The 10,537-nt window shown below is 40.4% G+C and overlaps 1 protein-coding gene across 1 annotated transcript; it reads left to right on the top strand.

The window, feature by feature from the left end:
• The first annotated feature begins 1,966 nt into the window (after window positions 1-1,966).
• SMIM8 (small integral membrane protein 8) lies at window positions 1,967-10,192 on the top strand. Its single transcript, XM_012813802.2, has 3 exons — window positions 1,967-2,311; window positions 7,509-7,666; window positions 8,360-10,192. The coding sequence occupies exons 2-3, from the start codon at window positions 7,532-7,534 to the stop codon at window positions 8,516-8,518; spliced, it is 294 nt and encodes a 97-aa protein (XP_012669256.1). The 5' UTR covers window positions 1,967-2,311; window positions 7,509-7,531; the 3' UTR covers window positions 8,519-10,192.
• Window positions 10,193-10,537: the final 345 nt, after the last annotated feature.

The raw sequence follows: 10,537 nt of genomic DNA, 5'->3' as shown, positions 1-10,537 counted from the left end.
AACTCTTGTGTCTTAGCTGTACAGAAGATTTTCATAAACTTTTCATAACTTAATTAACCATTAAGTCCTATTTGTTTATTTTTGTTGTTGTTGCAATTGCCACAGAAGTCTTCATAGAATCTTTCCCCAGGCTGATATCTTCAAGTGTTTTCCCTACACTTTCTTTGAGGATTTTTATTGTTTCTTGCCTTATATTTAAATATTTTATTCATTTTGAATCAATTTTTGTAAGTGATAAGAAGTGTGGGTCCAGTTTCAGTCTTTTATGTGTGGTTATCCAATTCTCCCAGCACCATTTATTGAACAGGGATTCTTTTCCAGATGGCTATAAGAGATTGGTTTCTTCTCATGATTTTCTACTCAGTTCCATATGTCTATTTTTGTACCAATGATACTGGAATTTCTTCTTCATTTGGTTCTTGGTCTCAGAGATTGGAAGAGTGAATCCATGGACCATAAGTCAGTGTTAGACAGGATTTATTTTACAGAAAATAATACAGAGAAAAGGCACCAGAGGGCCTGGCAGAGGGAAAAACCCAAATCAGAAAAAATCTCTCTGCTTGGGTTGTCTAGGTGTGTATATAGTCAGTCGCATAGGTCTTTTGTAGTTCCATTTGGCCAGAACTTGGTAACAAATTAATGGATACAGTCCCTTCCACTGGGGTAAGATGAATGCTTTGTAGTAATAAATGGATACAGTCACTTTGGGGGGGGAGGCAAATAAATGCATAAATGAATGAAATTTTCTAGGAACAAATGGTCCCAGGTCTGTATCACCCTTAGGTCTGTGAAATGCTCACAGGGGAGTAGTGCAGCCAGAGGATGGCTTTCTAGTTCCAGGGGTGGTTCTGGAGTTGACACTGGCAGCAGTGCAGGCTGTGTAGGGTGACCAGACATCCCGCTTTTGGCGGGACAGTCCTGCTTTTCAACAATTTGTCCCGCGTCCCATGGGGGTTTAAAAAAGTTCCGATTTTTGGAAAGAATGCACTAACAGGCAGGAGAACAAGAAGGGAATATACAGTTTTTGGCTGCCATGTGGCGATTTCGCCAGAATATGAGTTTTATATTATTTTTGTTAATTTTATAATGTTAAATGGTAATAATAACAAATAATTGCTGAGAAGTGATTATGGAGAACTGCTTATCAAAGTTTGCTTTGTTGTCAGGCCCTGCCCTGCCCAGTCCCCTGCCCCGCCCCCACCCCGCCCCCGGCCATGTTGTCCAGCCTTACTGATGTTAAAATCTGGTCACCCTAGGGCTGTGCCATGGTCTCCCTCGACTAACTGGGGACCTGCGGGATTCTGTGGCGCTTGCCCTCTCTGCTGCATTTGATTCTCCAGCTCTGCCTCCCCTCCTCTGCTGCACCAACAGTAATGGGGCAGAGATGCAGAAGGCATGGCAGGTCCTCCTGGGTAGCTGGCGCTGACTAAGCCAGGATGCACCTGCCCTGTATCACTAATTCCATACTGTTTTAATCACTGTGGACTTGTATTTTATTCTTGTCATAAGGGCAGCTACATACATCTTGCATCCCAGAATGTCAAGGCCCTAACAGAATGGCAGAGTATTAACTGTGTATTTAAATGGCTGTGCCACTAAAATGGGGATAGGAGGAGACAAGACCTAAACCTTTCCTAACTCTGTATGCTTTTCACTTTCATTAAACAGATACATATGTTTTTAGGAGATGTCAGTTTTTATTTATAGAAAACGCGCGCGAGTACGAAACTGAAAGGTTATTTGACGTTGTAAGGCGGGAAACTAAAGGCCAAAAAGGGAAGAGGGGAAACTCCATTGCAAACTCCGGCCTGCAGGTCACCAGTGGTTGGCGCCAGGTGCTCAGAACCAGATTGCGCAGCTGTGTTCGCAGCCCCGTGCCCTGCGCCGCAGCCTCCGGCCTGCTGGGGGCGCGGTGGCGCAGGGCCGGGCCGGCCGCTCTGGGCCGCTCTCTCCGGCAGGAGGCGGCCAGGCGGGGCCGGAGGGGCGCTGGGCTGAGGGCACCCAAGGAAGGTTAGCGGTGGCGGGGTGCCGGAGCGTCCAGACCGTTGCCACTCTGCAGACGCCCTTAGCCTGCCCACGGAGCCAATTTCCCGGCCCTCACGTCCTGCCCTGGACACCCCACCCAGAGCCCTTGGCCTCCCCCAGTTTCTCGGTGTCCCTGCTCTCCAGACGCGCGAGTTGGGTAACGTAGTGGCGTCGCGGTGCGCACAACCGGGCCTTCAGCGCCCCAGCGCCCTTCCTGCCGTCAGCCGTCAGCCGCGGTCTGGAGCTGCACGGAGCACCTCTTCGGGTAAACACAGGAGACGGGAAGGTACTTCTTAAAAAGTGCATTTTACATTAAAAATACATAGAACTCATCTTACAACTTAAGTGACCACGCCTTTATGTTTCTTAAATCTTGTGAGAACTTGTACATGCGTAGACTTTTCCCGGCTGGGAGTCAGGTTGGGGTGCGCAGCGCGCGGCGGAGCCGGGGCGGCAGTGCCCACCCGGCCTGGCGCCGACGCCCCTGTGGGTCCAGGTTCCCTCCGTGTAAACGCGGCGGCCGGGGCCGCCATTCATTGACTGCTGTGTCTGATGAAAACGTCATCTAGTTTAATCCACACCCAGGACGTACCAGTAGTTCTCAACCTTCCTAAATTGCCGCGTTGTTACAAATGGCAAAAGGGGGTCGCGACTCACAGGTTGAGAACCGCTGATGATGATAAGGCTGAGATTGTCTTGTAGCTTTGTAGGCAGAGTGAAACGTTTGACTCTCCTTTAGTAAAGAAAGGTAACAGTTTCTTAGTTATGAATAGATAAGGGAACAAGAAGTGGATGATGAAAAATAAAGAAGAAATTGCCTGGTTTATTATTTTGCAAGTAGGCTCGCACACAAATTAGCCAGGAGCGGTATAATTCCAAGTTCCCATGGTCCCTGTCAATATGTGTGCGCGTGGGTTTTCTGTGATTCCCCTTTTAAGACATCAAAAATGAGGTTATGTTGCAGCTAAAAAATAAGCAGATATTTACAGTGAGTATAACTAGAGGTTGGTCAATATCATATGTAAATAAATGAGTGCCAGCTACCTGCAGTGGGGGGAAGTATGGGAAGAAGGTGGAGAAAATAGTGGAAAAGCTGAAGAAGTGCTGATGGAAATATGCTAGACATTAACTGCGTCTGTCTTAGGAAAAGTTGATTTGAGTGGTAATGTCAGAATAAGTATTGATTTAAGCTTAAGATTGGTCCTCCAGCTTTTAAAATAGAACTTATTAGTTCCGCACTTGAAAATAGTAAGCTTTTACTTCTAGATTAAAAGTTTATCTTGTTGAAACAGAGATTTATTTTCCCAAAAAGTACTGATAATTTACACATCTGTGAAGAAACGACCAGGAATTTGCATTCTACATACTTAATTCAACTGATACATCTTGAATTTCCCCCCTAGCCATACCTGTCCCCCTTTGTGGGTTGGTCATATGAAGAAATGCAGAATAATTTTCTCCTGTGTAAAAAGATTTTGGGGTTTTTTGTTTGTTTGTTTCTTTTTGTCTTTTAAAAATAGTTATATAGGCTCAGTGCCCTCAGCACAGTGATTATGGCACCAGCCACATACACTGAGAGTGGCGGGTTCAATTCCAGCCCAGGCTAGCTAAAACAACAATGACAACTGCAACAAAAAATAGCCAAGCATTGTGCAGCCCACCTATAGTCCCAACTACTTGGGAGGCTGAGGCAAGAGAATTGCTTAAGCCCAAGAGTTGGAGGTTGCTGTGAGCTGTGACACCATGGCACTGCACTTGGCATTCTATGGAGGGCAACATAGTGAGACTCTGTCTTGGGGGAAAAAAAATCTAAAAATAATTATATATAACAAATTCTTGGCTACTGAGACTGTTTTTGGTCTCAGTAGTCTATATGTTCTTAATTTGAAGTACAGGTCATTGTTAAAAGTTGTCACTTTAACATGATACAAATAAGTTTATGCAATTTGGAGAGAACTGTTATACTATCTTCAACGACTGTGGTTTGTAAATGGAGAAGCAGCCATAAAATTGGGCTGTCTTATCCTACTTCAAATAAAAGAATAAGAAATAATGGAAAATGTCAATTTCATGCTTTCCAGAAAATATCACAATGAAAATTATGGTATGTTAAATTTTTTAAAATATATATAAGGGTTTCAGTCCCACAGTGTCATCATTTGTAGTAAAAAGTTTAACATAAGCGGTGCATTGTTAAGGTGAATGTGGATGTCTGGAGATTGCAGTGTAACAGATACTGCCTGAAGTGCTTATTTTCTTGATTCATTATGAAGGAAATGTAGGAAAAAAGGGATCAAGGAATCTTGCAATGAAAACTTAGTTTTTATAGATAGTCTCATATAGGTTGAATCTCATCAATCACTGTATTTTAAAATAGTGAAATTTCTGTTGGCTGTAACTAGTGTTTGTGTCTGCACATACATATTTATGTGTGTATATATGTACTTATAGGTACATATATACACATGCATATATATTATTTTAACGTCTATACACACCCCGTACATAATTTTGGACTTCAGGTGTGGAGTGAGTTAATCATCTTCAAACCCTGGCACATTGTCACCCACACAAAGTATATGTGATAAATTGTCCCTGGGGACACCTCTGTGCTCTTCACTTTGTACTCTGACCTCCCCATTACCTTGTTTTTCTTCCCCATGAACAACTTTAATCCATTTTCTATAGGGTATCTTTGTTTTCCAATATTAAGAAAATGCTATTTGTACAGGATTTAGTCAGGATGAGTTTTACCTTTGTATATCTGCTTTTTCAGGCCTTCATACTATTTTTATAAAAGCCCCAATTTCAAAAACAATCTTACACTGTGATTCAGTCCAAATAACATGACCAGGTGTTAACTGTTTCCTACCTAATTACCTAAATTTCTGTATAGGTGGCCTGCTGACAGGCAGCATAATACTGCTTCCACTTTAATATTGCTTCATTTTTCATTTTCTCTTTCCTCATATTCATGTTAAACAAATTTTTAGCACAGGGAAAAACATCACAGACATCTTGGATAAGCACGTAGAGGCCACCATGGTTGAGAGGGGAGAGATGAAGCACTGGTAGTCTTCATTAGAAGAAAACAATGACTGTAGTGGAAGCAGTTGATTTACTGCTATGAGAAAGGAGAAATAGCAAAGGAATTTACCATCACTTCCTCTACCTTGTCCACATTTTTAAAAGATTGAGCCAAGATTGAAGACAAGGTTAAAGAAGGGGTAGTGGGACTAAAGCAGAAGTCCCTTTTTGAGCAGGTTTTTGCATGGTATGAAGTTTGTGCAGGAAACTGGCATGATTATAGTATCATTTATAGAACAAAAAGTATCAGATTTTTGCCAACTTTGGGCTTGGTGAGTTTCAAGCAAGTGTGGGATACCTACACAAATTCCAGTCATGTTATCTAATTATTTCAGTAGTTGCCTGTGGTACCCAGGCTGAGGTGGTTGGATTGCTTGAGACCAAGAGTTTAAGAAGCTTCCTGTAGTGAAGAAAACACTGTTTGGTAGAGAAAATTATTAACTCTTAATTATGTAGAAGAGAAATTTAAAGAAACAAAAACAGAACAATTGGCTAATTGTAGCTTGAATGATGTTATAGATGCTAATGATAGAGGTATGCTTTGCCAGTTAGTTACCATATGCTTCATGCCAAAGGTAGACTTTCCAAAGGAAGAACTCAGATTGATGATTGCTGTAGTATGCAGTAATGCATTCTGGACAGGCAGCTAACCACCAATGCTCCATAAATGTTCATTTGTTCTTCTGTGATTACCAAGCCGATACACATGCCAAATGATGAGAAATATATTAATGAATGGTTGAAAAGATAGACAAAAGAATGCAAGGAGCAAAACGTGATTTCCTCTTGCTAATAGACAGTTGCTCTGCGCACACCACACTCTGTGCTTGGATCATATGTGTTAAGTTTTTCCCACTGAACTGCATAGCCATTCTGCAGCCTTTGGATCAGGATATAATTCACACATTGAAACAACTCTTTCTAAATGTACATGTTGAAGAGAAAATTGAGAAAGTAAACATGAGGAAAGCCATCATCATCTGTATGGCATCTGCAGAAATGAAATGTTGGCCAAAAACAGGTCTGATTCCTGTGCAGTACCCTTAGGGCCACCAAAGAAGACTGCAACTAAAGGTGGTGTTTGAACTATTCAGTATGGCACTCAGTTGCTACTGTTACTGTTAACTTTCTCCAGAGTTATCAAACCTTGAAATTGCTACAGGAGTGCTAACTAATGTAAAAATGAAGGCTGTGGTGGTGATGATGGTGAGATGATGAATAGACAAGGGAACCATAATGTGCATGGAAGCAAATGGTGGAACAGCCAACAGTAAATGCTTCTGAAACCTTTGCAAGCATAGAAAGTGGAGAAGTCCTTTCCCCACAGCAGGTGTTCCTAAAAGGGTTCACCCAGGTAAGTGGTATGGATGAATATTTAGTGGCTTCTGCAAAGTGTTTTGAAAAGCTGAGCTCCTAGTTTTCTCCATAACTACAAAATTGCAAAAATATTGCTTTTATAAAGTTTATAAAATAGAAGACTAAATGAACACAGAACACTTGTGTATGCAAAGCCCCAGCAAGTATCTTCATGGGATGTCTGGCTCTTACTTCAAGAGGTTCACTGCACAGTGGTTGCAGCATTTCCCCCAGTAATTTCATTGTCATTGAGTTGAGTCTTTGGAAGGTTTCTTTCTCTGGTTCTCCTTTCAACCCCCATTTCCCACGTCAGCATTAGGTGGCAGGAATGATAAGAAAAAGCTTTTGCCTAATAATATCTAGAAGAGAAAAATATTCCCAAAATGTTGACAGCTCTTGCTAAGAGAACCAGAAGACAAAAGACACGCTTGCATCTAATAGGATGAATTTAGAGTAGACAAGAGAACAAAAAGATATTCTAATTAAGCAGATGGCAGAGCATGTTCTACTTGGAAAGTTGCTGGCAGGCACAGGGGAGTGCATGCAGACAGCTACTTACCCTCACTATGTGGGGCAGCAAGTGCATGGTGGGCCAGAGGAAGAGGGGAGAGCAGCAGCAGGTGTGAGCAGCCTGCAGGAGATACCGAGCAAAGGAGTGCTGGTACTTCCCTTGGGTTGCTGTCCTGGAAGGGCTGTTGGAGAGGAAGAGTGAAATGGAGAAGAGCATGGGTGACCCCCTAGCCTCTGCTCACTGCTTACAGCCTTGTGATGTGACTCCGACCACGCTCCAGTTCTCTAGACTTCTGTGGAAGTAGGAAAACAGCCTTTGCCTCCTACATTGGCTTGTTTTATGGAGTGAAAAATAAAATAATGAATGATTTTCCAAACTAAAAGCACCATTTACAAAGTATATTATGCAAATTGGTGATCACTTTTGGTCTATATCTGGGCTGGAATTAAAAAATAGGAATGAGAATGATTTTTTTAAAAGCAATTTATCAAATAATTATGACAGGAAAAATGTCTTATTTTGTTTTTAGGTAATAAGTCCTCATTGGTCAAGATGTCTTCACCACCGGAGCCTCTAACATTCAAAAAGGAACCACCTACAGAGAAAGCCTTTCAAAACCCAGGGCTCAGAGGAGTGCGCACGACGACCTTATTTCGAGCTGTGAATCCAGAGCTCTTCATTAAACCTGTAAGGTGTACATATAGGGAAAGGCTTGGTGTTTAATCTACCAGACTATCAGAAATAGAAAGTTCTTATTTTCCTCTAATAGGAAACAATTTTGATTTTGTTATGGAAATTTTATGTTGACTAATAAGACCTCTGAATAGAAGGTGGAAGGAAAATTTTGAATGCTGTCTCACATATAAATACATTTATAAAACTAAGTATTTTGAGTGACTTTGAGAGTGATAATAGAAAATGGTTGCACTAATGGATAAGGAGTTGAGCTAATTGAGACTTGGGCCCAGACAAGTTAATCACCTCCATGTCACACAGGTAACCCTGAAAGTACAGCACCAGACCAGTTTCCATGTCTCAAGTGTCTCCCAACTGTCCCCTTCCTGAGGCTGGAGGTCTGAGCTATCCAGGCTTTAGATAGAAAAAAGACTCCAGAGAAGCAAGAGTCTTCTAGAATCTCTGAATCAGGGGTGAACCTATGGTTCCATGGGCCACATGCAGACTATTTGAGGACTGTTTTGCTTCTCTGTGGGGTCAGAGAGCATGGGTAAAGAACTGAGTAAACCGTTAGGATTGGAATTCTCTGGTAAGAATGCTAGTGTGCTGACAGGCAAACCATGTCAAGAGGGAAACAGAGCAGATGAGTCAGGTCTCCCCAGATGGTTTTCTTAATTGAGGCTTTATGATATTTTTCTTTGACAGAACAAACCTGTAATGGCTTTTGGAATGGCAGCCCTTTCACTTTGCATGGCTTATATTGGTTACCTGCATGCAACACAAGAAATTAAGAAGGACCTCTATGAAGCTGTGGATAGTGAGGGGCACCATCACATGAGGAGAAGAGCCTCTAAATGGGACTGATGGTGCTGGTTGCTGCAAATGGTGCTTTCTTGATGGCTGTGAAATCTTTCAATGAAAGACTGCAAGAGCACACAGTTTCCTGTTCTGGAACATGTGAATGAGGAGAGAATATCGCAGTGGCACCCAGACAGCTGTAATAAATTTTGTCCTTTCATAGCTTTAGCCACAGAAAATTTTCTACAAAAAATGTGACAATATTTTTCTTTTATTAAATCTTCTTATAAAAGTGCCATGAGAATAGAAACCATTTTTGTTAATTATTAACCTCTGTAATAACCTAGTACTATTAAATTTGCATGATATTTTTACTATTTTAGAGTGAATTATGCCTTTGCAGGCATTGTAAGTTTAGTTGTGTTTTGCTATTTCTAAGAGAAATATTCATTTTCTACCTGGCATGGAATCTGTACTTGTAAAGAAAGAGAAATAATAATTTTAAATCCTGAAGTCAACTTTAAGGTGTGAGAAATGATGATTTCTATATTTTGGTTTCCATTTCAGCTATTTTGGGTCTAGAATTTAGTTTTAATTGAAAAGATACTGCCACTCAGCTACCAAAATGAAGACTTAAGTGACAGGATATCCAAAAGTAATTGGAGTTTTTCTTTCTTTAGCTGTTTTTCTTTTTTAAAAAAATCAAGTATGTTATACTGAGGTATGATGTTTTTATTTGACTAAAACTAAATGTTATCTATTTTAGTTTTTATAAATTAATATTACAGAGATGTTATAAAACCAAGTGTTCCTATAGTTATTTAAAAACTAGAACTACTCAATAGATAAGAAATGAGATCTCCTCTTGTATTGGATTCATTTTATGTGATTTAAATCTCTCTGACAAGGATTCTGAACCTGTTTCATTTCTAGATATTTACCTCCTTCTCCAAATCGTTATAATTGGGCTCAGTAAGTAAATCTCATCTCTGGAATTTTGTTTCATTTGTTATTACCAAGTAATAATGACAGCACAGGCAGAGTTTATCATCACTGTGTTATCTTTAATTTCTGGTACTTGATTGTGGTTTTGCAAGGTATGTGGGTTTCAAACTTATCCTCTGCTGCCCGCATAGCTTGGTGTAATGGGTCAGTTGCTGGGCCCATCCCTGGGCCAGCTCTACAGACATAACTTTTTGTCTAACATTTTTGTCTTAGCTTATAGCTTATTTGGGCTATTCTCTTAGCTTGCTTGAAACTTTCAGTCATAACAATTGAGTTCAAAAATTAATTTACTGCAAACATTAATCAAAATAAATGTTAAAAATAGCTTACCTCTGGTGGGGTAGTCATCAACCGGCCTCCAGAATGGGTTCTCCACGGACCCTGGGATGTCTTCAAGGGGTTCCTCCTCTCAAAGAGATCACAGCCTCCTGGAGGCCGTCTGAGGATACGTGCCCACCAGGTTTTGCCTTTGGGTTGGATGTTTGCCTTGTTTGCCTTAAGATCATTTGTAGATTGACAGTTTTATTTTTGGCAGCCCAGCAATTAAAAGAGGAACAAACTTTCCTTTTTAACATTTATAGTGAACTTCACAGTAACCCTTCAATTGCCAGAACAGGGCTAAACAAACTGAGCCTTTACAATGGAGCTATATAGTACAAGTTAATGGTAATGGAAACATCAGAGATATAAAAAGACAGGGGTTGAAGTGCTACTTAATTTTAAATACAATAAAAACCAAACCAATTTTCAATATGAAAGACAAATTTTTTTTCAATAGAAAGGACTTAAAGTTATACTTTAAACATCAAATGGATGTTTTAAAATGTTCGTTGTGGGTCTATTATTAGAACCAGAACTTTTTCTCTTTCCTTTAATTTGTGTAGACCATCTGCTACTTGTACTGACCATCTATTACATGTCCAAATCTTTCACAGCATTTTTACACAAGATTGCTTTCTTATACAGTGTCTACACCAGACCTTTTCTTTGTACAGTATCATGTTACTTCTTTTTTTTTCTTTACTTTTAAAAACTCACTTTCCTAATCTTTTCTAATTTTTCTTACTCTCAAACTTCGCT

This window comes from Otolemur garnettii, unplaced genomic scaffold, assembly GCF_000181295.1.
Source record: "Otolemur garnettii isolate 467f Iridium unplaced genomic scaffold, OtoGar3 scaffold00303, whole genome shotgun sequence".
NCBI lineage: Eukaryota > Metazoa > Chordata > Mammalia > Primates > Galagidae > Otolemur > Otolemur garnettii.
This window is presented reverse-complemented; position numbering and strand designations above follow the sequence as displayed.